General features: G+C 43.7%; 2 protein-coding genes across 14 annotated transcripts in view; one reads left to right on the plus strand and one right to left on the minus strand.

Moving 5' to 3' along the window:
- Positions 1–1,716: 1,716 nt before the first annotated feature.
- On the minus strand, positions 1,717–13,234 carry BTD (biotinidase). Of its 7 annotated transcripts, none has more exons than XM_038388263.2 (5): positions 12,951–13,087; positions 11,732–11,995; positions 9,251–9,486; positions 6,069–6,218; positions 1,717–3,484 (listed from the first exon to the last, which is right to left on the minus strand). In XM_038388263.2, exons 3-5 carry the CDS (start codon positions 9,467–9,469, stop codon positions 2,300–2,302), a joined length of 1,554 nt encoding a protein of 517 aa, XP_038244191.1. In that variant the 5' UTR covers positions 9,470–9,486; positions 11,732–11,995; positions 12,951–13,087; the 3' UTR covers positions 1,717–2,299. The 7 variants fall into 7 exon arrangements, with proteins under 7 accessions (XP_038244191.1, XP_038244190.1, XP_043365043.1 ...); XM_038388262.2 differs by lacking the exon at positions 12,951–13,087 and adding an exon at positions 12,493–12,745; XM_043509108.1 differs by lacking the exons at positions 11,732–11,995; positions 12,951–13,087 and adding an exon at positions 13,095–13,234.
- Positions 13,002–27,297, plus strand: part of HACL1 (2-hydroxyacyl-CoA lyase 1) — a 47,847-nt gene continuing 33,551 nt past the window's right edge. For 2 of the 7 annotated variants that reach the window (XR_005290828.2, XM_038388248.2), the window contains exons 1-4: positions 13,207–13,342; positions 16,440–16,544; positions 23,168–23,208; positions 27,047–27,127. Coding sequence is in view for 6 of the 7 variants with exons in the window: in XM_038388248.2 (XP_038244176.1) it covers positions 13,259–13,342; positions 16,440–16,544; positions 23,168–23,208; positions 27,047–27,127 (311 nt within the window). In the remaining variant the exon portion in view is untranslated. Of the gene's footprint in view, positions 13,127–13,206; positions 13,343–13,452; positions 13,719–16,439; positions 16,545–17,544; positions 17,701–23,167; positions 23,209–25,596; positions 25,647–27,046; positions 27,128–27,297 lie in introns of those variants that run through there. The other 5 variants (XM_043509105.1, XM_038388249.2, XM_043509107.1 and 2 more) reach the window with 5 other exon arrangements.

Consider the following 27,297-nt stretch of genomic DNA (forward strand, 5'->3'; position numbering starts at 1 on the left):
ATTGGAATATCCACCAACTTTGGAGGAGACTAAAAATGCACTTATGGAAATAGCAAAGGCAGTTGGAGCTGGTGAAATCCCAGCTGGCATGCTGAAACAAGTTGGTCCTACACTCCACAAAGCTTTCCTAGACTTATTTACTTTCTGCTGGGGAAAAAGTGGTTTTAACCCAGGATTTCTAAGATGCCAAAATAGTTACAATCTACAAGCGTAAAGGGGACAGACAGACATTGCAGCAATTATTGTGGCACTTCACTCCTCTCCATTGCTGGTAAGATCCTCGATAAGTTGTTGCTGAAAAGGCTTCAGGTTCTTGCAGATGATGTACTCCCTGAATCCCAGTGTGATTTTCCTTCATCACGCAGTACTGCCAATGTGATATTTACCCTACACCAGTTACAGGAGAAAGCTGCTGAACAAATAATGCCCCTGTATGCTGCCTTTGTCGACCTCTGCTGTCTGGTGCCTTCTCACAAAGTTTGGCTGACCGGACAAACTAATCAACCTTATATGCTGCTTCCATGACAATATGCTGGCCTATGTATCAGTGGGTGCTGACTAATCTGATCCCTTTCTGGGTTAAACAGGGCTGTGATCTTTCCCCTACATTATTTACTTTGTTCTTGGTTGGAGTACTAGAAGTTGCTGCACGTACTTACCACTACAGGTGTCACTTTAACAACATGATTCAGTGGCAGACTTCTAAACCTCCACCGAATCAGGGCTAAAAGCAAATCCCAGCAAAGTGAAATAAAAGATCTACTGTATGCAGATGACTCAGCATTTGTTGCCCTTTCTGAAAATGACCTACAACATTTGCTGAATTCCTTTGCCCATGTTTTATCCCTTTATGGCCTTTGTATTAATGTAAAGAAAACAGAAATCCTGTATCAACCATCTCCTAGCAGAACCCCATTACTTCCATCACTAACAGACATAAAATTGAATGGCTGCCAATTAAACAACATCAAGTCCTTCAGCTACCTACGTAGCACAGTTACCAATGACACCAGCATTGATAAAGAACTTTCAGCACACTTAAAATCAACTGCCTCAGCTTTCAATCATCTACAAAAAAGACTTTGACCCTTTCTGCCCCGCACGCCCCCTTCCCGCCCCCATCTTGTCCAAAGTGTCCACAAAGTGCCAAGTTTACAGTGCTGTTGTGCTCCTTTGTCTTCTATACTAGTTAGAGACTCGTCGTCATATCCAAAAACATAACTGCCTGCAACAATGTCCCCTATGCAGCATAATGGGAATCAAATGGTCTGACAAAATCACCAACAATGAAGCACTACGCTAGCATGGAAGCAAACTGACTGCCTAAAAGAGTTCTGTACTGTGAATTTAAAATTGCAGTAGGAAGGTTGGCTGTCCCAAACTCCACTACAAGGATTGCATCAAGTGGCACATAGTCTGCCAGACTGAACTTAATGACCTGAGAGGATATGACCCATAACAGGCGAGTTTGGCAGTCACCTATAAAGGAAGCAGAGCGTACAACGGACTATCGTTGTGCCAACTCGGCCGACATAGGAGGGAACGTAGACACTAAGTGCCCTGGTATGTTTCCTGAACCCTACATGTGGAAACCGATTTTCAGTCGTAGTCGTACTTGAATATGAGTGACAGCCATTACTTTTTATATTTGATAGACAATACAACTTAAATGCTGCAGTATCCATCAGCAAACATTAAGAAATCTAGAGCAGTTGCTTTTTATAACCGGGTTTACTTTGTATGCATCACGCTTAAGACATATTTTTATTAGTCATCTTCATCTAGATAGATCTCATCAATAATCTATGCAGAAGTTAAAATAGGAATAGCAGTTTTTTTTAATCCAGAGGTAGAATGATCAATATTAATGACAAAAGCAAAAGTCTAAGTGGGAAGCTATTTTATAACTGAATATTCAGATTAAGATGCACAAAAAGGGGACCCAAAGAAGTACTTACAGTTGCCTCTATCACCTTTTAAGATTAAAAATAGAGCATGGAGTCCAACTAAGTACTATAATATAAAACATCTTGTCACACTTTACACTAATTCTTTTTTCCTGAGGGATAAGGTGGTCTTATTGCTGCTGGTAGTTGAAATATTAGCAAGGTACAGACCATGGATTGTGACCTACTTGTTGGATAAAGCATTTTGGTCAATATTTTCAAACTTGGAAGTCTAATAATAGTCATGTTCTAAGCATACATAATTGAAGTCCTAAAAGGTGTGGGTGTTCAGCACCTCTGAAAAGAAGGCCATTTATTTTAGTAGCCTAGCTTGATTTCTGGTCAAATCTGCACTAGTCTCTCTCGTACCATCGTCCATACAAAGCAGCTGTCACTAAACCAGAGGATGGTCCACTTTTACTCATGAAATAGTAGTTGTTTTTCCAACCCAAGTGATCAATGATGTCTAGGTTAATACCAGACATCAGCAGTAGAGGAAAGATATAGGAAGTACTAAAATTTCCCCCCAGCTGAAAATCTATCAAAGCAGTGGCATCTATGACCTCCTGCCCACAGGTGCTATAACTGAGGCCACCACACTTCACTAAGGCACAAACCTGAACATAGTATGTGCCATGGACTGTATGAAGCCCATCAAAGACGCCCAAAGCGTACAATTCATCAGATATAGTAGGTCTCTGGTAACTTAAATAACAACAGAGGGTATTAGCACAAACCTGGAGCTCCCCTTTAGTTCCCCTTACAGGAACCAAAGTGAAATTGTCATACATCATCTCCCTGTAAAATATCAGAGGGGTTGCTTCTTTGTCTTTTTCTGCTACCCAGCAGTGGGCCTCTTGTTCTTTCTTCTTGCAAACCTGATCATCGATGTGAAGGCTTGCAAAATTGTTGTGGGGGTATTCAATTCTCTTTCCAGGTTTTGCATTGCTCTCCAGATGGGATTCATGCTCTGGTGTCATCACAGAGATCTCTGCTACAATAAGTTTCCCATCATGACTTTCCATGTCATGGTAGATGAAAGACTTTAATGGAGTGTATATGCCACTACCTGTCATACCCAGTGCAGGGTGGTGGATATTAGCTGCCAAAACATTTATATTAAAAGCAGTTGCAAAAGCTTGTTGAAATTCTACAGCAGACAAGAGTGGGAGCTGGTTCATCCATGCAGTTGGATACACAACCTGCTTCACATTGTATTCCTTGACCAGGCTTACAGCAGGCTCATAGAAGAGTATATCAAAGCAAGTGAACATGCCAAACTTGCCAGCAAAAGGTGTATCAAAAAGCACATGATCAACCTCTGGAGGTGTATTGAAAGCAGATTCAAAATACAGGTTTTGTTTGCGGTATCTGGCTACCAGAGTACCATTGGCGTTGAATACCACATCAGTATTAAACTGGTATCTCCCATCAGGTGGGCAGAGAGGATCCTTATACTGGCAGGGCTGCTTAGCTCCTATGTTTGCCACTAGGAACATTTTGCTGCTCAGTGCCATGCAGCTCAGTCGCTGAAGAACCTGGAGAAACAGTTTAGGAATACGTAAGCATTTTATAATGTGCGTGGATATTTATTATTTTATCAAAACATGGTGTATTTCAAACCTCGAGATTATTCACTCTGCATTTGCAGAAACGTTAAAAATTTCAGCGTTTGTGGAAAAATTAAATATAAGTGTTTGGTGAAATTGTTGATTGATTGGGGCAGGTCCTTTCTATACAAAAGGCACATTATTTCTGACTTGAATGTCTCATGATGTCCAAAACAATTTAGAAACACTTAAATAGTGTTTTAGTCATTGAAAAGAAAAAAACATTCCCTTATACTTTAAGGGCCTGATTTTTCAGAAATGGCCTCAAGTTTTGTGGGTGCAATTATGTCTGCAAATAATGAGGGCCAAATGAAAGCACTTCCGTGACAGTCTAACTGATCTGCAGGTACACTCAGCTATGAAAAGCATAATTATGAGGATCTGCGCCTGCAATTGCTTGCTGATACAATTGGAGGTTGTGTTGTGGCTCATCAGGCCCAAAATAACCGAATACTGTAAGCAACTGAAGAAAACAAATCTGAACTTAGGGCAGCAGTGGAATGAACTGGTAGTTCTTAGTTTTTAATTATGGGAAAATGACAAAGCAATAAAGACAAACTATTACTGAGACTTTTATTTCAGCCATGAAAAGCTTTAAATAAATGCCCTTAATTTCATTCAGTTTGTTCCAAGGAAATACTTGGTAGTGATGCTTGTAGGAAAAGGTTTCCTTCTCGTCTGTAAGTCTTTTATTGGCGGTTTGGGGGTAAATACCTGTAGATGTATCCTTACAGCTTAGTTATGTTTGGATTATTTATATTATTATTTTTTCTGAACACTAAACTTCAGTAAAATACCAGTAAAAAGCTCATCTATTGCACTAAAGTTGTGTTGGATGACATGAGTAACGTAATGGCTGTGAATAGAATGAGCTAGGTTTTTGGCTTGCTTTGTTCCTCTCCTCGAAGACAATAGGCCCTATTAGGCATTATCTTTAAATATTTTATATTTAAAGAAAAACATCTTTTGCTCTCGTATGTGTATTTCAATGACTTCATCTCAAGTTTGCCAAGTCTGTAAGTGTGTTTTAAAAAAGAGTGTTCTAGCTGCCAGCCCTGCAAACTCTACATGGGATCTGAAAGTCAAGCTGGGTTTATAGATATTAAGGTCAGAAGGGACCATTATGATCATCTAGTCTGACCTCCTGCATAATGCAGGCCACAGAATCTCTCCCACCCACCCACTCCAGCAACAAATATTGCTCTCACCTATGTCTGAGCTATTGAAATCCTCAAATCATGCTTTTCCATCTTGCGTGCATCACCAGTAATAGATTCTGTGGGGCAAATTATGTCCTCGCTTATACCTGTAATTTGCCATGTCTTCAAATTCTGCCTCATTAACACCTGTGCAACCCCATTAGTTCTCTGTGGTTGCACAGCGTAACTGAAGGCAGAATTTGGTAGTGCAATTGGAGCATAATTAGTAATTCTGTTGCACGTGCCAGAATAGAATCCAGCGCACATGCGTTCGCTCTGTAGTGCTGATTCTTTCAGGGCTAATGGGAGTCAAAAGCAGCTAAAACATATTTGAGTTACTCAAGTTGGCAGATACAACTCTGTATTCATACAAGAAATGGACTACTTGAGTGGGAAGATACTATTTTTATATTAGTTTTAAATTGATCTTTGTTTATTCATAGAACCAGTTTCAAAACAATTTGAGATTCTTGTGAGTCAGAAAAATCCATTTACCAATGTAAACTGTGGGCCAAATCCTGCTCCCTTTACCAACAGAGTAGTCCCACTGAAGTCACTGGTCAGTTTTATCTTTGGTCTAACCCCATTAATTTCAGTGGCGTTATACCAAGGATTGTGGCCCATTGTGGTTACTTGTGTGAATATGATCAGCAGGTTTCAACTTCGTATGTGGTTATGCAACCAGTCATGTTAATCAAACCATCTGTTGTACACAAATCTGAGTATTTGAGCTATTTCTTGTGATTCTGATGATCTTTAGTTTTAAAAAACAGGGGTGAGGGAACACTTGATGCTACCACTGAATTGGAATGTTTAATCTAGTGTCTTAATTGCCTTCATTAAAACCATAAATAATGAAAATGTCTAGAGGGAAACTCTCGATGCATCTCTTACATATGACTATTGTTTTAGTCGGAATAAAAATCAAACCATTAATAATAGCAATGTATCCTATTAAACATTGATACCAAAGTTTCACAGTTTGCTGCTTTAGAAACCCAGAGGCCAAGTAACAATTTTCACAAACTGTCTATGTGGAATCCGTTTTGCTTACTTAAGGCCAGATATTGATCTCAGTTATGCTGGTATAAATTCAGAATAATTCTTTAAGGTAACAGAGCTACTCCAGGGTAAATGGAGAGTGACTGGGAACACAGTCTGGTCCTTATGAAATATTTTCTTGGTTACTTCTTTAAACTAGGGCTAATTACATTTTAAAGAGCTCCTTGGCTCCTGCTGTTTGTTCTCTACCTGGAACCTATATCCTCTGTTGTTCGCTACACTTCCACAGTAGGCAATTTTAAAACCTATACCTCTGTATCGCTGAACAGATGTGGCTCTCTGCATGGATTCCATTTCACAGACTGGGGACATGGAACAAACTCCAAATAAGGGTAAATGGTCTCTCTGGTGAAGTTGAAGCCATGGATTCCATCTTCAGGAAATACAATGATCTGTGCACCCTGTAAGCAAAACAAACACATACCTTGTAGCCAAAAGTTACATGTGGGAAAAATGTTCCAGTGCTAACAAGGAAAGCAAAATGGGATCTCTTTTGGTGATGAGGTTCCATACAAACAAAAGTAAGGGTTGCTTGAGTGTGTTGGGCTGCCCATAATATAGAGGGAGCCTTTCTTGCCTTTTTAGGTAGCATTGTAGAAAGTATTTTAAACTATTTACTTTAAAATGCACATTAACCTATACGTCAGCAGCCAACTTACACTGCGGAAACAGGTCAAATTAAGTGGGGGGGGAAAAAAGGCAGTACTCACTCAAACTCTGCCCATAAAGTATGCTCCACCCATAAGTTACCAAAATAAGACACCATTCACAGTAGATAGTGCACTGTGTGATTAAAAGGTGATTGTGTGTATGTTCTCTTGGCTCCTTGAACTTGGCTTACACTCAGGATGGTTGTGTCATGGCTCCACAGGGTGTGCCAGAGAGGACCTTTATGCAATCTTTCTAGGAACATACCCCTTTTAGTACAAGAGCCTGGGCCTCTGTTTCTATCTAACAAAACAAACTGTTGGTAACTTCCATTCTTTTTCAAGTGCTTGCTCATATCTATTCCATTCTAGTTGTGTGTGTGCACACGTGTCAGAGATTTCTGCCTTAGCAGTTTCCATAGGGTTGGCTGTGGTGCCCCCTTGGGTGCCATGCTCATGCGTCGGTATATTAGGTGCCACCGACCCCACATCCTCTCAGTTCCTTTTTACTACTAGTGACTGTTGGTTGGAGCACCTTGTCTTGCAGATTGCAAGAGCATTAGGGATTCCTTATAGCCTTTTGTTCTCTTATCTGTATGTAGTTTGTAAGTAGTGAGCTAGCCTTTAGTAGAGTTAGGTTATTGTACTTAGAGTCCCGGATGGAACTTCGTCCCTGAGCGGGGACATGCCCCACTCTCCCAGCTTCAAGTTATGCTTGACATGCAGCAAGCCAATGCCTATCAGTGATCCCCATGAGAGTTGCCTGAAGAGCCTGGGGGAATTCCACAGAAAAGGCAACTGTCAGATTTGTAAAAACTTCTGACTTCGAATGCAGGTGCGGGATATCCGCTTGAGAGTGCTCCTCATGGAGGCTGCACTTCGCCCATGTTGGAGCCCTCCGCTGTAGACCCCATGCAGAGTACTTCTGCTTTGGTGCGGCGCACACCCCCGGCACTGGGCTCTGCCCAGCACAGTTCTCTTTCGCCAGTGCTGAAGAAGCAGCAAAAGAGGAGGAGCCCCTCGGCACCAAAGGACAAGGTGACTTCAGGCAAAGGACCTATGTCAGGCCTTGCGCCCGCTTCAAGGTGGTTCAGCAGAGGTCAGAACACCCAGCCCAGTCAGGGATCTGCCCCCAACCCCAGGAAGCGGCAGAGTTCCCAGGCCTCTCCTAGAGCTATCAGTGCCTGAGGCGGCCCTGGGAAGCCAAAGACCAAATGAGCCGACTGGTACTATAGGTGCCACATCAGGTGGCGGACTTGGCTAAGACCCCGGCACCTAAGGGCATGCCGTTTGTGGTACAGCCTCAGAGGATGGCGCAGCACCCCCAGGCCCTTGACCCCATATCCTGGCTCTCCAGCTAGAAGACCCAGGCCCTTGACACGCTCCCCGCCTACTAGACATGGGACTCCAGAGTCGAGGTGTGAGCCTCCATACCACCAGGAGTGGCCATTCACTATCATGGTACTGGTCCCAGTCCCTCCAGCAGGCATCATTACTCACCCTCGCCTCACCTCTCCAGGCACCGACCAGAGTCAGCAGGCAAACTCGGACCTTGACGGCTCCACCGTAGTCGCCGGAAGGACAGTGGTCGGACCAAGAGTTCAGCCCTTCACCTCGAAGGGAGGATTGGTGCTGGAGAGCGGTGCAGCACCCGCCATGGTTACATCACAGCAAGGGCAGTGGCGCTCACAGTGGCTGGACTGGAATCCATGGGGAGTGCCTGTGACGCTGGTCCCCTACTCCCACCAGCCTTCCCTGGCCACCTTGGATAAACTGGCCACAGCACCGCAGTCGGAGCATGGTGCCGAATCCGTTGCAGGGGCAGCGCACTGTTCCCCAGTGCTTAGGGGTACAGGCGCATGAGCGCAGCATTCAAGGGGGCACCACAGCCGACCCTATGGATACCGCTAAGGCAGAAATCTCCGACAACTGTGCACCTGGGCGCTCACACAACTAGAATGGAATGGACATGAGCAAAACCTCTCAAAGAACAACAGTTACAAAAGGTAAGTAACCGTTTTTTCTGTGACCTAAGGTTTCCTTCCCTTTCCCCTTCTGTCCTATACTAGGTACAGATGATTCTCCTTCAGGCTGCTGTCCAATGCTGCTTTACAGATCATTCTGAAAACTAAGTAGCAGTATATAAAGGAAGCATTGTCAGAAAGACACTTGGCTTATTTTGTTCCTGCCCATCAAGCAGTAGACCTACTCCATCACTCCCTCCTCTCCCCTAGGAGCAAAAAAACCAATCTCAAATGCATCTCACCCAGCAATACACAATGCTGTTCACTGTGCTTGTTCCTATTTTACTAAAAGTTTGTACTGGATTTGTGGATAGCTGTACAATTTATACAATCAAACCTAAAAATAGGGGTGCAGTGCCCCACAAAAGTAAGTAATGTTCTGTGGGGTGTTTGAATGAAGATCTAGGAAAGAGAAGAGTTGTTGTCATGACACTCCTCCATTAAGAAGATTCTTTGATTAAGGGATCAGGTTGGTGCTGGATTCTTAAATAAAAAAGGAAGAGACTTTTTCTATAATAATTAGTCTTTTTTTCCCCAAAACTTGAGTACCTGAAGTTAAGCACCTTCATAAGTGGCCTGATTTTCAGAGGTGCTTAAGTTAATAAGAGTTGCTGGCTGTTTAGGATCTCTAAACACCAGGCCACTTGTTTATGTGCCTAAATATAGGTTTAGTTGTCTAACTTTAGGCATCCAAATTTGAAAAGACTGTTCTCAATAATTAGAACTTAAAATGGCCACTAAGCTGTGGACATATTTTCTGACCTGTTTGGCTGCAGCTATTACTTGCTCTTCATATACATATAGGTTTCTGCTCATCAACTCTAATGCAGAGCGTCGATCAGTTAGGGTTGCTGGGTTAGGACTCAATATGGGTTGATGTTCGTATACAGCAGCAACATAACGTCCTTCTCTGTGAACTTCTGCTGAGGCATCTTGATAGCAGAAAAGGAAAAGAAAAACTGTACAGCAGGCTTCCAACATGACCTTTGTCCATAAAGCTAGAGTGAAACAGACAAGACCAAAACATTTGAATAACAAATCATCCCAGTTTAAAACTTTCACACTCTTAGCTCCGATTTAACAGTGACAGCTAAATTCAGACTCACCAATACTGGACCTAACGGGTTTCCCCTGCCATGTTCCTAGATAAATGTGTTACTTCTAAAATTCACATTAATCTATTTCAGGTGACAGTTCAAATGTACCGTGTTCATTTCCACTGCATTTATGTCTGCAGTAATTTCCTTGCTTGGTGTCCAACCCAACTCTCAGTGCAACTATCATTGCATTTACAGGGCTGGGTTCATGAACAAAGGAACAGATAATTCCTGAAGAATCAGACTGAGGACTTGTATAATCACCCTGCATGATTTTTTTTTAAAAGTACTACATATATGTAGACTAAATCTCATTTGATTTAGTGAACTTTCATAAACTGCTAGGAAAAATGCTGACTGTAGCTCAGACTGATATTTCTGCTTTCTTATTTTAGGCATAAAAAGAAATATGCTGCCCATAAAAACACTATACATTTTTTTTTCTCTCTATACTTGGTATTCTCAAATAGATTATCCTTCCTCCTGCTTCCTCCAAGGGGAAAATACAATTTTGATGTTCTAGGTGCTAGAATATTTGCTAGTAGCAATTTGAAGGTATTGCAGCAAGGTAAGTAAAACCCAAATTAGTAACTTGTGACTGTGAATCAATGAGCCCCTTCTTTTCTTTTATGACATCTTTCTCTTATGACATCTTTCTCTTCCTGTCAAACTCTTCCACCATCCCTACAATCGCAACCTCTGGTAGAAGTGGAATGCAACCCACGTATACTTATAGTCTGAGTTCTCTCAGTACTATATGTTGTCCAGTGTGTCTATCACACCTACTGCCCCCAAGACTGGCAGGCACCATAGCCTGGAGAAATGTACACAGGAACTAGGACTCTGGCAGAGCTGAGTTCTAATTTGAATCTGGCACTGACTTGCTGGATGGCCTTGGGCAAGCCATTTCCCCTTTCTGGCTATCTTCTCATCTATAATGTAAGGAAAATACTTAATCTTTACAGCACCCCTGTGAGGCAGGAGCGTAAATAACATGAGAAGCAGTATATGAGTAAGTGGGTCATGACTCCATTTTAGTGCAGTTGCCAGGGCTAGTTTAGACTTGCTGAGCCCAAAGTCCAAGCCCCACCACCTGCAGCTGAAACCTGAGGGCTTCAGACGGTGAGGCAGGGCTTAGGTTATAGGCCCCCTCCCTAGGCTTGGAGCCCTTGAGCCTCAGTTTTGGCCCCTACCACAGGCCCATGGGGCTCGGGTGGACTTATGATCATAGAATATCAGGGGTGGAAGGAACCTCAGGAGATCATCTAGTTCAACCTCCTGCTCAAAGCAGGACTGCTCCCCAATATCTGCCCCAGATCCCTAAATGGCCCCTTCAAGGATTGAACTCACAACCCTGGGTTTACCATGCCAATACTCAAACCACTGAGCTATCCCTCCCCCTCATTTAGGCTTCAGTGACCCCTTTTGGGGTTGTATAGCAATTTTTGTTGTCAGAAGGGGGGCGTGGGGCTATGAAATTTCAGAATCCTGGCACTAAGGGTATATATGGCTACGGTTCACACTAAGCCTGGGTCTGTGGGACTCAGGCTTGTTTCCATGCCCAGGCTTAAGCAGCCACATTGCACTATAAAGCTGGGTTTATAGTTGCTGGCCCTAGGGGGTCTCAGTCATGCTAACACATGCATACTCCACTCGACCTGAATTGCGCCTGCAGCTGTATCCAGATTGAAAATGACAGGTCTTGGGACCTGGGCTCTGACCCTCCCCTCTAGCAGGGTGCTGGGTCCTGAGTGCTTCCTAACCCAAGCCAGATTGATTTGTATGTGGACAGAAGAGGGGCTAGGGTTCAAATCTGAATCAAAGACCAGGCTTAGTGGGCAGTGCAAACTTAGACTATGGCTCTGGGGCTTGACATTGGCCTAGCCATTCCTGCTCACTAAGAGTATGTATACACTGCAATAAAAAAAAAAAAAAACCCTACACTTGCAAGTTACAGCGCAATAAAGCAGCCCAGAGCACTGTACCTCACTCCCCCTCAACACTGGCAAGGCACGCACAGCGCTGTGTCTCCGCGGCTACAGGGCTGCTGGTACTCCACCACTCTGAGAGGATTAACAGCTGATGCGCATTGGCTGAGATGCTCCAGCTCCAATGTAAATGGGGAGTATATTATGCACTGACTGACCTCAGGAAACTCCCGATAATCCTTTTAAGTGAAGCATCCTCTCTTGTTTTGTTGTGAACCGCGGATGCCATTCAAAGCTCTGTTTCAGGGGCTGCTTATCAAAACAACAAACACAGCTACTGTTTGCTTTGAATGAGTGAGAGACAGGCAGGGGGTTCTGTTTGGAGTGCCGACAGCTAATGTTTGCTTGAAGAGAGAGGCAGTGCAGGGGCGGGGAGGTAGAGGGGGTTGGGATCCATTTTGGCAAGCAGCTGCTTCTCTCATCTATGAGAAAAAAAGAAACAGCTGCCGTTTGCTTTCAGTGAGTGAGAGAGGGGGTCTGTACTTACAAGACAGCATGCTGACACCCTCACCCCCCCCAAAAAAAACCTCACTCCCTCTCCCCTCAAGCTCCACCCCCGCCCACTTGAAAAGCACGTTGCAGCCACTTGAACGCTAGGATAGCTGCCCATAATGCACCGCTCCCCACGCGGCTGCAAATGGGGCCAGGACAGTGTGCTGGCAGCTGTCAGTGTGGACAGACTGCAGCGCTTCCCCTCCGCAGCTGCACGAAGGCGGGTTTAACGCCCAGCGCTGTACATCTGTAAGTGGAGCCAGGGCCGGTAGAGCCCCATGAGCCTAACGCGAGAAGTGCAGTGCTCCGAGACCTTCCTCACAGGGCACTATTAGAGCCCTGGAGCCAGCCACGGCCCCTCAGTTATTGCAGTGTGGACACTCCCTCCAGGGAACCACTCGGGGGAGGAGGGCAGGGAGCTCTTCACCTCAGGCTGGTTCTCAGCGCGGCCCCTCAGCCCCAGGCCAGATCGCTTCCCGCTCACGGCTGCGACCAGTGACGTAGGGCGGGTCGGCCGGGCCCTCTTCACACGGGAAACTCGGCTCCGCAGCGCGGACCTGGGCGCTGCGAGAGCCGGGGGCGGGCGGTCGCTCAGGACCGGTCTGTCCCGGGCACTCACCCCGGCCCAATCCCTCCTCCGCCTCAGGAGCAGCCCCCTCCCCTCCAGCCCGCCTCAGGAGCAGCCCCCTCACGGCGTCCGCTCTGGCGCGGCACGCCGCGCCTCTCATTGGTCGGCTTCACGGAGCTCGAGCCGCCCACGTTCTCACGCACGCGCCTATGACCTTTAATTCTTCACGCGCCCTCCACCGCCGCTCCGCGCGCAGCAACGTGGGACGGGACAGAACGGGAGCGGAGGGGAGGGTCCCTTCCCATACCCTCGCTTACACCTAGCAGCAAGAATTTCCCTGCCTCTGATTGGCCAGCTCCGATACAGCAGCGATCCAATCGACAGCCTTTGGTTCAAGCCTCCGCCTCGTGCACGGGAGCGTATCCTCCCCAGCCAACAGGTGTTCTCCCGCTTCCTTTTACCGTCACATTGGGCGGTGCACACTTGACTGCACGTAAGTGTCAATCAGAACGAAAGACTTTGCTGATTGGTTGGAAGCTACAGCACCTTCGTCCCGGGGGGCGACCTTGCGCTGCTGGGCGCTTGCTGGCTGGTGTTAAATACCGACCGCTTCTGAGCGAGCGGGATGACGGCAATGGCTCTCCACGGCGCTGCGGAGGAAGAACATGTCAGCGGGGCTCAGCTCATCGCCGAGGCCCTAAAGACACAAGTAAGAGTGCTCCAGGCTGAGTCTCGAGCCCCCGACAGTAACCGGAAATAAGTCTCCTACGGAACGTGGGAAGGGTCATATCGCGTGGTGTAATAATTAGCGCTTCGCGCTGGTACCTGGCTGATATGGGTTCGAAACCAGCCACTGGCTCTCCGCTCCCAAGCGGGTGGCCCTGTGGGAGGGATATGTGTTGTGCATCACCTACCTCCCAGGCAGCAGACAGTGGCAGATGCTGGGGAAGACCCCTGTGCTCTAAAAGCTTGAACGGTAGCAGAGCTGTTCCCAGCAGCCCAGCTCCTGGGAGCCAGTTACGTGCTGAGACCCTCGCCTAGGTGCGTCGTCCTGGCGTGAAGACATCCAGGGGGCCGCATGGAAGGTAACCAAGGGAGCTAGGTTGTGTTAGCATTACAGTGAGGCAGTGTGTGCATCGCCAGTGCAGTCAGACAGTCCAGAGAGAGGAGCAAAGGGTGGGAGGGAAATAATTTTACCATTGGTGAACTCGGGGTAATGGAGGTGCAAAAAGATTGAGCAACTCGCCCTGGGGCTGCAGCAGTCCGGTGCCTTAACCGAGTTGTTCAGGTAGGCAGGTTTTGTGTGGCGTTGGTCAGCTTAGATCTTTTGCAGTTGGCAATACTGGCATCGCTCTGCTCAGTCTCATTTGGGCTTCCCAGTTCACAGTACAATAGGGAAGTATCATCCTTTGCTGCTGTTAGCCCGATACTTTACCCAGTGCTAAACTCATAACCAGCAAACTAGGGGCGTGCTCCTTTCCTCTGATCTATTTTAGATTGAAAACCTCTCAGTGTCTAACATTTATCTGAGCATAAGCTTTCGTGAGCTACAGCTCACTTCATCGGATGCATTTTCCACTGAATGCATCCGATAAAGTGAGCTGTAGCTCACAAAAGCTTATGCTCAGATAAATTTGTTAGTCTCTAAGGTGCCACAAGTCCTCCTTTTCTTTTTGCGAATACAAACTAACATGGCTGCTACTCTGAAACCTCTCAGTGTTTGTGTATATACACAGTTTAAAATAATCTGAGCTGGTTGGGTCATTGTCCAGAGACTAATGTAACTTGGAAATGCTCTTTCGCTCTCATGCAGAGCGACCTTTACTGCCAGTTATACAGCTTTCCTGAATTATAGGCCTGCCCACTCCTTGCCTCTTGGGTCATGTCTACAGTACAAAATGATGTTGACCTAACTTACATCAACATACAGTCACTGTTGTTATTGAATCGCTTGTATGTGCACACTTGGCTCCTTTTGTCAGTGGGGCGTGTTCTCACTGGAACACTTGTATCAGTTGCATTCTCCGTGTGGGGCATTGTGGGATGGCTCCCAAAAGCCAGTAACAGTTGACATAAGTAACACAGGGTCCATGCTAACTCTGCATCGACTTAATTACATCTATCATGACCATGCTGCTGGAGAAGGTGGCGTTATTAAGTCATACTAGTGAGGCATGTACATCAGCAGGAGCCAAATTTAAGTGAAGATGCTTCCTCAGATAGGTTGAAACAAGGCAGGTTACCACATCACCCTGTAGTGTAGACCAGGTCTTGGTTTAAACTCCTACCTCGTCATCATGCTAACTATTATTTTATAATAGTTTTCAAACTTGCATATCCTTTCCTGATTTGAAACAGCTCAAAGTTGGGACAGTTTGTCTAAAAATCTTTAGAGTCATTTGTACTATGGCACTCTTAAGTTAATTATTAAATAAATGGTTACAGGAAAGGAGCATACCCCTAGTTCATTGGTTATCAGTTTATCCCAGGTAAAGTATCCTGCTAACTGCAGCAAAGCCATCATACTTCCCTAACATACTGGAAGCCCAAATGAGATGGAGCAGAGAGATGCCAGTATTGCCAGCTGCAAGAGATCAAAAATAATGAGTCAAACCCTCTGAAGAGATGCAAAATCATGAGGTTATTTTAAAAAAAAAAAAAAGGCTCGGGGCGGGGGGGAATGTTGGTCTTTCTTTTGGTTTTTGAACAAGTAGTGTTATTTACTCGCCCAGATTCATTGAGTAAGTTGATTTTGGTCCCTTCTGAAGGAGCTCTCAACCACACACCTACCCATCCCTTGACCAGCAATTAATTTTACCCCCACACAGCCTTTGCTCCCCCCATCATTTCAGCTGCCCTCATCCCCCATCAGTGCAACACTCCATCAGTTCAGCCCTGCTACCCGCACCCCATCTGTTCAATCTTTATCAGTTTAGCACCCCCATCCTCCTCTCTTCTCAGTTCACTTACAATTTTTAATTTTGATTTTGTTATGAATCCTTTGCTTGCTGTAGTTTGACTGCGACACAAGCACTTGGCCTGGGCCCTTGGATAAAAGAGTCTTGGATACCTTTTTGTTAAGAGCCTACTAAATGCATTTTCCCACTTAGGGGAGGGGAGAGACTTTGTCAACCAACCAGAACACAGTGTTTGGCTTCAGTTCTATAGTAAGGAAATCTGTGCCTGACTACGCAATCATTTTAAATTTTAGACTAAACATAACAGGATAGAAGAACTTTCTTATCTATTACCGAGGAAACACATAACCAATTTGGTACAAGACCTGGAATCTCTTGAAACTGTTCTCCCACCCTAGACTGTATGGATACACAAGGGTTGGATTGTGTATTACTGTTTGCCTGGGGTGGTGATTTTCCCCCATAAATTTTATTGTTATTCTTTTATTCACAATTGACCTCTGTATTTATTAAGAACATGCTAGTAATCTTATATTTGAATCACTATTGAAATGCCAATTAAAATATAGTTTGGTGGGGGGAAAAGTTAATTGTTTAAAAGGAAAATATTTATTTATAATAGAAACCTTGGTTTTTGAGACCAAAGTGTAAGGATCTATTGTAATTACATGCTACTGGAGAACAAGCAATATGCATAAGTGATATCTATCTTTTTCTTGAGATCTTGATGTGGTATTATTGCACTTCAACTTCTGCTTTGTTTTTATGTGATTGTGTACTTTATTAGGATTTAAGATAGGCACACTACACAGAAGAAACATTAGAAATCTGATCATTGTGCATCAATTTTGGAAATAATTCAGATTTTTTTTTTAATTCTCATTTCAGAACATTGAATATATGTTTGGTATTGTTGGTATTCCAGTGACTGAAATTGCAATTGCAGCCCAAGCAATTGGAATAAAATATATAGGAATGAGAAATGAACAAGCTGTAAGTAAATATCTTGTGGACTAGTCATCCTTCCTTTTATTTTCATATTAGCTATATGTTTTACAGTTGAATCTCTGCTTTATAAATGCCTTTCAGGTGTCCATGAAATGCTCATAAAATCTATGATTTTGGTAATCAAGAGCTTGCGGTAGAGTACCCAAACTCAACAGGAGTGCAGTAGCACAGAAGCTTAGCTTCATGCTTTTGGAACTCAGGAGTTCTGCAGGACTGGAACCTGAGGCTCTGTACTTGTTGGAGTTCCCAACTCCTGCAGCAGTTTTAATCAGTGCTAAGGTAGGGGTCATAAGTAAGGCTGTGATTTAGTCACAGAAGTTAAGGAATCTGACTTCCAAAGCCAGCACTGGCTGGAAGCTGCAGGGTCGCCTGCTGAGGCAGAGAGCTGTGGGGAACCCCCACCACCACAGGCAGCCAGGGAGATCCCCACAGCTTGGAGCCACCAGCGGAGGGGGACCCTGGAGCTCCCAGCCCACCAGCGGATGCCCAGACTCCCCATTTTGTCATGGATATTTTTAGTAAAAGTCAGAGACTGGTATGACATTCTATACCTTGGAGGAGCATATTGTAACCTCCATATTCCTCATTTTCATATAGTCGTGATCTTGCATATAAAGCATGCCTTGTAAGGTATCGGGGGAAAGGTTATGATCTGCTGAAAGTCATTTCTCTATCCATATATGTGTATCATTAATGCATATGAAGTTATGAGAATTGTATTGTATGGTGGTCACTAAAACATGCTGTAAGTTGGGAAATCATCCAGATATTGGCTCCCCAAAAGCAACAGCAAGGAAAGTAACCAACACCAAGGCAGGGTGTCAAACAACCCACCAACTGCCATTGTCCAGCAAGGGAGCTACAATGCAATGATACCCTGGTGTGGCCTCATGCAGGTGAAATTGCTGAACTTTGCCTGGAGAGACACTATGTCCCCCAGACATGCCTCGACTTGTGCTCCCCAAGCACATGGACTGAGGGTATAAAACAGACAGAATGGATGCATACTGGGCCCTTCTCCTGCCCTCCACCTTCGCTACATGCGAATAAGACACTAAGAAGAAGACAAGACTCCAACAGAGGAGATTGGCCCTGGTTTAAGGAACAAACCTGTATATTAAGGACTGTAATATCTCGTGGGGTGAGAAAAAAATGCTTAATCTAGATGTTGCCCAATCTAATAGGGTTGAGAGTTTAGACTGCATACTTGTATTTTCTTTTCGGTAACCACTCGGACTTTCTGCATATCACTTAATAGCACTTAAAAATCTATCTTTGTAGCTAATAAATCTGTTTGTTCCATCTGAAGCAGTGTGTTTGGTTTGAAGCGTGTCGGAGATTCCCCTTGGGATAACAAGCCTGGTACATATCAATTTCTTTGTTAAATTGACGAACTCGTATAAGCTTGCAGGGTCCAGCAAGAGATATTGGCTAGTGTCATTCGGTTGCACAATCCAAGGAGCAGCTTACATGCCAGAGACTGTGCGTGAACAGCCCGGGAATGGGGGCTCTCACAGCAGAGTAGGGTAAGGCTGGCTCCCAGAGTCAAGGATTGAAGTGACCTAGCAGATCACCAATCCAGATAACACTAGAGGGGATGTCACAAGCGGTCATGGGCTTCCGTGAATTTTTCATTATTGCCTGTGCCCTGTTCGTGATTCTTACTAAAAATCTTAGCCTTAGTCATAAGTGATCTTTGTTTTACTGGGAGTTTCAATAAAATTGGTGAGTGTTCCTGGAGTTTGTGTTCCAGGGTCCCATCAATAGAAATTAGAAATAGAAAAGACTTATTAGGTCATTTACTCCATCTCCCTGTACGTGCACAGTTCTCTCTCTAATACATTTTCTAGTGTTCTGTGCACTGTTTTAAACATACCAGGTGATGACTTCAGCCACTTCCTTTGGGAGACCTTTCCGCAGTCTTACATATTTCACTGTCAGTTTATTCTCACACTTACCTAAATGTTCCTTTTTCTTAACTTCATTCATTGTTCTTTATCTGCCCCCACCCCATTATCATTAATTCCTCATTGTTTCAAATGTTTGTGAAGTGTTATGTCCATCATTTCAAATGTCCTCTTCTCTGAGCTCTTGCTCTACCTTTCTAGTAGAGGTGGCGATAGATGAACATCTGATCCTATGTTAAGTTTGGCCTTGTTTTCAATGTGATTAAGAAAAATGACTAAGTGGTGGGTCACTTTTCTCTTTCCATTGCTAGCATATTTGTTCTGTCCCAGTGACCTGCACCAGCCACATTAATGGAGCACATCAAAACATTCCTGTTTGCTTATTGCAACTGTATCATGTAAGCGGGAGTCAGTTTAATGATTTTGCCGAGGTGCCAGTTAGATTTTAAGATAAAATCTTAAAAAAAAAAAAAAAAAAAAAATGGCCAATTTAATAAATATTAAAGCCAACATGTGAATAGTATTTAATTAGGATAACTGCTTTTTATTAAGCTCAGAGTGATAACTTACTAATTTTAAAACTGGGTTCTTCTCAGGTCAACTTGAAACTTGGACAGTATTTCTCAAATCAGGGGACTTAATTATTCTTAGCCAATCAACAAGTATATTCATAGTTTTATAGATACACCAAATGTTCCGATCATTTACTGAACACAAAATATACATGCAGTCTTGCAAGTGATTAATATAGACCAGTGTTGGGGCCCAGCAGCTATATCATAGAAGACCATAAATCACCAAGATTTCTTATTACATTTACTTATAATCATCACTTATCAGTCCTTTATCTCTAAAATTTATTGCAGTTTAAATGATTCTCCAGGGAATGAGGATGCACCTTGATTTAAGGAACTCTTATGAATATGCTCCCTGCTATTTCTGGTATTTAATTTGAAAGAGACTAGTTGAATACATCAAAAGTAATGGACTAAAGTTATTGTTTGAGGCACTCTGAGGCCAATTTACTTTGTTTTGCAAAGGAATAACAATTGTATAGTTTCACTTAGTTGAAATACAAAATATGGTTCCTTCAGATCTCATTAGAAAGAGTGCAGATTCAACAAGGTACTTTTCAGTTACTTATATATTAAAGAACATGAAGTGACATACGGTCTCTAAAATGAAATCTCCCAACTTCTGCTCAATCCTAGTTATGCTTGGGATAGGGGAGAGCTGGTCACATGGCTGGTCTAAGTGTCTGGTAGCTCTTTATAGGTTCAACACCTTCTCTGGTGGGCTCAGAAAACTCTGAGGTCCCACCCACTGACCTCAGTTTTATACCTTGTTTTCAGTAATTATTGAAGAGGGCTGACCCTCTTATTTCTATCGGACCCTTGTCATATGGGCACTCAGATTTCTGTTTCTCTGCTGTTTCTGTAGATGGCCTCAGTGTATAAAATTTATTTGATCCTTTTCTTATTGGAGGCTTTTTATGGTTTTTTTTTTTGTTTTTTTTGTTTTTTTTTTTTTTTCCATTTCAGGGATTCTCTATTAATCCAGACTATTAATTGGAATTAATTATCCATCTTTCTCTTAAAACTAATTAAGATGTTTTCCCTAGCAACTCTACTTGCAAGGCTGTTCCAAAACCTCACTTCTGTGATGGTTAGAAACCTTTTTCTAATTTCAAGCCTGAATTTATTTACGGTCAGTTTATACCTTTTTGTTCTTGTGCCTTGTGTTTACTCCACAATCTGTTTATAGAGAGCAATCAGCAGGACTGGATTAACCCATCATTGAGCCCTAGGCTAACAGACACTTCTCTACTCCTGGGGGATTCTGCACCAAAAAATTAAATTCTGCACACACTATTTTAAAATTCTGCATATTTTATTTATCCAAATAATGCAGTGTAATCACTCTGGTTCCAGTTAATTTGGTAATCTGTTTAAACTACAATACAATGGTGGGAGAATGAAAGTGGGGAGCATAGGAGGAAATCCCCAACCCCCCGTGTCTAATAGTAACGTAGCTAGGTTTCACCCTTTATTTCTAGTTATTAGTCAACAAATACATGTAGCTGTATGCTGAGTGTTACAACACAGGCAACTGAAGAGCAAGTGAGGACCAGGGAATCAAACTCTCAATTTATATTGGCGACTGACCGTCTCCAGAAAAGGAATTGGCAAACAGTTCCTGGAGCACACTTTGATAAGAAATTTTTTCAGTTCAAAAAGTTAAACCAGTTATAATCATTGAAGCACCATAAGCATTTATAAGGCCATACTGTCCTTACAGCACTCTGACAATGTAAAGGAGCCGTAAAACTTTTACACCTGTTTTATACTCCTGGGGGAATTCACAAAGACAATGGGAATAATTCACTAAGCAGGCAGGCTGCTATATTCTGCTCTGCCTGAGGGGATGGAACCTGTCCCACACCTACCTCCTCAGAAACACCCCAAAGCCCTGCCCCTCCACACCAAACGTACTGCAATAGCGAGCGAGAGGAAGTGTGTGTGTGTGTGTGTGTGTGTGTGTGTGTGTCGCATAAAGGACTGCCCAGCTCCCCCTTCCCCTCCCCCCCCCCCCCAATGATTTACATCTCTACTGGCTGCTCCGGGCACCCGAACCAACCTGCCTACGCTGCCAGGAAGGGGCATGTGACCGCTTTTGCGGCTTCCCTGGCAGAAGTCATTTTTCTGTGGGGAAACAAGGAAATCTGCGGGGGACATAAATTCTGCGCATGTGCAGTGAGACAGAACTCCCCCAGGAGTAACTTGTCTGAGCCTAGGCAGAGGGGTAGCCCCGGTAGTGGGGAAGGGGGTGTTGGAGAGTGACCCTACCCCACATTCACCTGCATCAGTGCCTCCCTGCTCTGGGTGTTGCGAGCTGCCACATGGGGTCACAATTCCACTCAAATTTGGCCCTGCTGCCTCTCCATCATTTTGGGGAATTTTTCACTTTTAAAAAATAACTAAATGTCAAAAATGTTTTGTTTCAACATGGATTTTTTTTGTTTTGTTTTTTTTTTTTGACCATTTTTTTCAGCTGAAACCATTTGCTGAATGTGGCCCAAATTGTGAATAGTTTTGTTACCCCAAAAGTGCATTTTTCTGCGAATTTACTATTTGTTGCAAAAATTTTGTTCAGCTCTAATATTTAAGTTAATATATAACAGGAGTGCAGGCACTGTTTTTTCTTGTTGTTGTTTTTGTGAAAGAGAAAGTGCCTTGGCCTGTACTAAGTTGGGTACAGCGTTCACCATAAAATCTTTACAATTTCCATCACAATGATGTTCACGGTATTACCCTGTACTTAGTACAGGTAGCACTGCAACGTTATCCACTTGAAAAAGCAAAACTGTGAAGATTTTAAAGGCAATCGCTGTATCTGAAGAGGTATTTTACATGCTGTTTTATTTTGCCACTCACTTAGAAAATGTGTTGTTGCCATGACGCCTGGCTTCTGAGGTACAAAGAACTTTGTTAATCGACCACCCCCTCCAACTGTCATCTGTAAACATTTGTACATTGACATGTTTTCAGCAGGAGGGGGAAGAAATTTGTCACATTAATACTCAAGAAATAGATGACAGTTCAGTTATGTTTTTCTCATCTCCTTGTAAAAGATGTTTGAAAGTGTACAAACAGTAGAACATATTCTACAGTTATTTTCTGTCAAGTTCCCCGAATACTCATTGAGGAAAACAAGATGTAATTTCTTATTGCTGTTATAGTAGATCCCAGATGTTTACCATATGACCAGGTCATCGGTGGCCAGAAAAGCAACTTAAAAAAATACAAAAGGAGCCCAGATTTATCCTGGCATCAAAAAAAAGTCTGAGGGTAAGGAGGGACAGTTTGACAATTTTCTGGGCTCTTTGTCCCAGGGAAGCAATGCTGTACACAAAAGACTGGGCCAAATTCATCAGAGTCTAAGTTGTGAAACCTACACCCTCTTCTAGCCCTCTCTGGTAAGCAGATACAAATCCAAGGGAGTGTAAATTACACAATGTGTAATTTAAATCTCCTTACACATAATTTCTGAATTTGGCTCACTGAGTCTAAGGATATCTAGTTAGTATGACTCATACCCTCCTATTTATATCCCACTGCCAACCACTTAGCCTCTAAGACAGTAGAAGTTTAGTTGGGAAGACCAGTTTTCCCACATTTTCAGCTGATTAAGCCTTTAGGTAAAAGTGATCATTTTAATGACCGAAGCACATTCAGTCTCCTATTTTAAAACCCATCTTACAGATTCAATTGATGCAATATCCTTGTGCAATAGCAAGCGGGAACGCACACAAAAAAAAAAAGATGAAAAAAGTAAATGTCATCAACCTTCATGACATGAATGAGCATGCAGAAGAAGAGCCTGGAGGGAAAAGGAGGATGCTTGTTTTTGTGTTTCCATAAAAGTGTGTGGTCACTCAGCCTTTGCCTACAGACTCCTAGCTAAAGGATATTTGCAGGTCCTTGGGAGTGTCCGGTTTAATAGTGTATATAACGCACCCTTACTCATAACCTTTGGAAGGGATGGCTGTGGAATGTTACCTCCTTAGCGTAAGATCCATTAATCAGAACAATTCTTATGTTTAAGATGCTAATTTAGTTTAAATTTTATGATTAAAAGTTTTGGCATGTGGAGAGGCTGAAATGTGGATATGTGTAAGTAACCTTGTGTGCTCTTCAATAGGCTTGCTATGCTGCCTCTGCTGTTGGGTACCTGACGGGAAGGTAAGCTGCATATTTATTTTATATAAAACATGGGAATTGTTTGAGCTAGAGCACTGTCAGTTCCATTTTTGGAAATGATGTATGAGTTAAAGCAAATGGAGTAAGACTGTAAAGCTAAAGGGTGCCTCTTTGAAATGACACAAGAACTGCATAGGTATATCTATATTTACACAGATTGAGTGTAAATATCTGTATATCATTCTGCATCTATTAACTTCCTTAATCTAAGTTGAGATTTAGCCACTAGTGACTTCAGGAAGTTGAATTATCCATTGAGGAATGGAAGTGAGATTAGTTTACATTTTCAGATAAATGAACCATATGCTCAAAAATGCACCATCTCTGTTAGTCTTATTTGAGGTAACTAAATCAGCTATTTTCATGTACAGAAACCCACCAAAATTTTGTTTCTTAAAACTTGCATCTAAGTTAAAAATGGCCAAATAAATTTTTTTTCCATTTGGGAGAGGGGCACAATAACATAACTAGTATTTAGAACATGTATGGCACGTAGCCCTGCTGTATTAATAAATATTAAGTGAATGATTAAGCTCTATACCCAAAACTGTGTAAGGTTAGCACTTACACAAGCTGCACGTTATTGCATGGAGATGCTGTTGTGATAGTTGGAACATAAATCTAGAGTTACAGGTAGCACTTCACTGCTGTATCAGCTTTGCTGTCGACGTAACTCACAACGCAGGAACAGTGACCTGCACAAATTGAGTGGTTAAGTCTCACTAGGAGAGGGACAACATTGCGCCTCTCAAACTTTTTCTTCAGTTTTACTACTTCTTCTTTTTTTTAACCTCCAAATACTAATGCAACACCTTAAGCCCAATACACTCATATAAAAATAGTCAAAACTAAAGCTACCACGGTTTATTGCAGTATGGGAGATGTGCTATGTCTTTGTTCTAGGATGGGAGATCTGCTACACCTTTGTCCATTTCAGAGTTGGACATAAGACATAAAATATTGATAATTTGATTTTTCTTCTCTGAATAAATGTTTAATAAAGAGCCCAGTTTTCTGTTTTTCCATGTAAAGGGTCTGTAAAGCTAGTGGAACTGGCCACTCTACCGCTGCCATAAAAAGTGTTCCAATTTAGCATAATGCCAGCATAATGGTTCTGTGATGACTCTTTCCCACCACAACCCCATAGCCACTGGTGTAGGGGGCAGGGCCAGATTGCTACCATACTCTAGCTATTCTGTGCTACAAGAATGGCCCCTTAAGGGCTGTTAACTTTTAGCCAACTATAGTTAGAGGCTGCTCTTACTAATGTTGAGGATGGGCTGAGAATAGGGGAAGTACAAAGATATCTTTATGCTACTTTCCCTTGATCCGCCCCTCCTCGTTGAGCAGGATTCGGATGGAATGGAAAATGTGGTCAAAGTGTTTAAGGGGTCACTGTCAACTATGAATTAAAAGTAGCTTTCATGTTCTGTTGATGCTCCTGAATCCCTCTGCACTGTTTTTTTTATAATTGTTTCCTTATGTAAAAAAAAAAATAAAAATCTGTCCCCTGTTGTCAATTCCCCCCCCCCCCCATGTATAAAGTTAGAGGACTGATTATAAGAGGGGAAAAAGTGAAACCAACTAGACAGTGCTGTAAAATGCAGAAATTAAACACACTCCTTTTTCCAGTTATAGTGTCTGTTACTTTTAATAACTGTAGGCTTTAAAAAAAAATCAGACAAAATAATGTTTTTAGGTTGACGCTGTCCCTTTAACTGTTCAGTATTAATACCGTCTTCATGTAGCTTTATGTATTATGAATTATTCTATAAAGGGCCCAGTACTCTGTACACATCCTACCCTACTCACTCTATTAAGTCCTTTGGGTGCTGTATATTTTAATAAACAATTTAAAATGCATTTAAAACTCCTAAAATCTTAAAATAAATATAATTTAATCATGGACATCTGACAGAGATGGGGAGAGAAGGCAAAATGGAGAGGGAAAAGTCATTCTAGAGAGAGAGAGAGAATATATAGTAGTGGTGAAATTAAACAAAACATCTTCTAGAATACAAAATGTTTAGGATTTTAAAAGTGAAAAGAAATGAGACAGATTTCAGGGACAGCAAATTTCTCACCCTAAGATCCTTCACTTACATTTCAGTGTTCTATGATGGAGAATCTTAAAAAGAGGGTGGCTTGAACACACAAACCCATCAGGCTGAGATTCAAGGGGATGTTTCGAATACTCCCTGGATCTACATCATTAAGTATCAGCAATGTCAGTTTAAATCAACCCTTTAGAGGCAACCAATGCAGGAAACCCTGGGTGAGCACAGTATGATCATGGTAGCTCAAGCCAGGGACTAAACTTCCCACTGTCTTCCAAATAATAGGCTGCCAGTGATGGAGTAGATGTGGTTAAAGGCAGTTACAGAAATGGAGCTTTTTGATCACCAGGGCATAGGTCAGAGGTGGGCAAACTTTTTGGGCTGAGGGCCACATCTGGGTGGGGAAATTGTATGCAGGGCCGGGTCAGGGGGTTGGGGCGTGGGAGGGAGTGCAGGGTGTGGGAGTGCAGGGTGCAGTGTGCAGGAACGGGCTTAGGGCAAGGGATTGGGGCAGAGGAGGGGTGTGGGGTGTATGAGAGGGCTCAGGGAAGGGGGTTGGGGTTCAGGGGGGTGTGGACTGCAGGAGGGGTGCAGACTGCAGGAGGGGGCTCAGGGCAGGAGTGCGGACTGCGGGAGGGAGCGCAGGGCAGGGGGCTGGGGTGCAGGAGGGGTGTGGGGTGCAGCGAGGGCTTAGGGCAGGGAGTTGGGGTGCAGCAGGGGGCTCAGGGCGTGGAGCTGGGGTGCAGGAGGGGTGCGAGATGCAGGGAGATGGGGTTCAGGAGGGGTTCGGGTGCAGGCTCCAGCCTGGCGCCGCTTATCTAAAGTGGCTCCGGGGTGGCAGCAGTGCACACCGGGGCCAGGGCAGGCTCACTGCGTGCCTGCCCTGGCCCCACGCCACACAGCTCCAGGAAGCTGCTGGAACCACGTCCCTGTGCGGCCCCTGGTGGGGACAGGGCTCCACGCACTGCCCTTGCCATGCCTCCAGGTTGAAGCTCCCATTGGCCGCAGTTCCCCGTTCCCGGCCAATGGGAGCTGCAGGGGGTAGTGCCTGAAGGCAAGGGCAATGCACGAAGCCCTTTGCCGCCCCCCACCCAGGCCGCAGGGACGTGGTGCCGGCAGCTTCTGAGAGCGGTGCGGAGCCTGCCACACCATGGCGGGGCAATCCCACGGGCCGGATCCAAAGCCCTGAGGGGCCGGTTTTGGCCCGTGGGCCATAGTTTGCCCACCCCTGGCATAGGTTATGCGGTCCTGAGCTAACTACAAGTGCAGCATTCACAAGTTGCAAAGCTGAAGAAAACTACTTTCATACCTTGTCCACGTGTTTTGTTTTGTTTTTTCATAAAGAGGATCTGGGTAATCCTAGGGCTGGTCTACACAAGAAAGTTATGTCAACACAGCTACATCACTTGGGGGTGTGAAAAATTCACACCCCTGAGAGATGTAGTTAACCTGACCTAAGCTCCAGTATAGAGAGTGCAAGGTCGATGTAAGAATTCTTCCTAGCTACCACCTCTCGGGGAGGGGGATTTACTACTGCGACAGAACTCCTTCTGTTGCTGTAGTGTCTACGCTACAGCTGCAGCATTTCTAGTGTAGATATAGCCCTTGATTCCTAATCTGCCTCTCTGGCTCCAAGCGCATCCATCCATATGATGCAATTTGACTGTCGCTCTCTAAAAGTTTAATATTCTTGAAGTTGAGCATTTGTCTAATTCTTGTTGTTCTGTATTTTTCATTTTCCTTCTGATCTATTTTGCCTCTAGGCCAGGAGTATGTCTTGTTGTTTCTGGTCCAGGTCTCATACATGCTCTGGGCGGAATGGCAAATGCGAACATGAATTGCTGGTAATGTAGCTACATTTCCTCTTACTAATTCTAAGTATTAGCACAATCGTTGTCCAAACTTGTATTCGGATTTTTTTGGTTTATTGCTCTTCATTGCAGATATTTCTACCTTTTTGATATTTGATAAAAAGTTTTGTCATTGGAAATGAGAAGTGAATTCATTTTTCTTC

The sequence above is a fragment of the Dermochelys coriacea genome, chromosome 2 (genome assembly GCF_009764565.3).
Source record: "Dermochelys coriacea isolate rDerCor1 chromosome 2, rDerCor1.pri.v4, whole genome shotgun sequence".
In the NCBI taxonomy this organism is placed as follows: Eukaryota; Metazoa; Chordata; order Testudines; family Dermochelyidae; genus Dermochelys; species Dermochelys coriacea.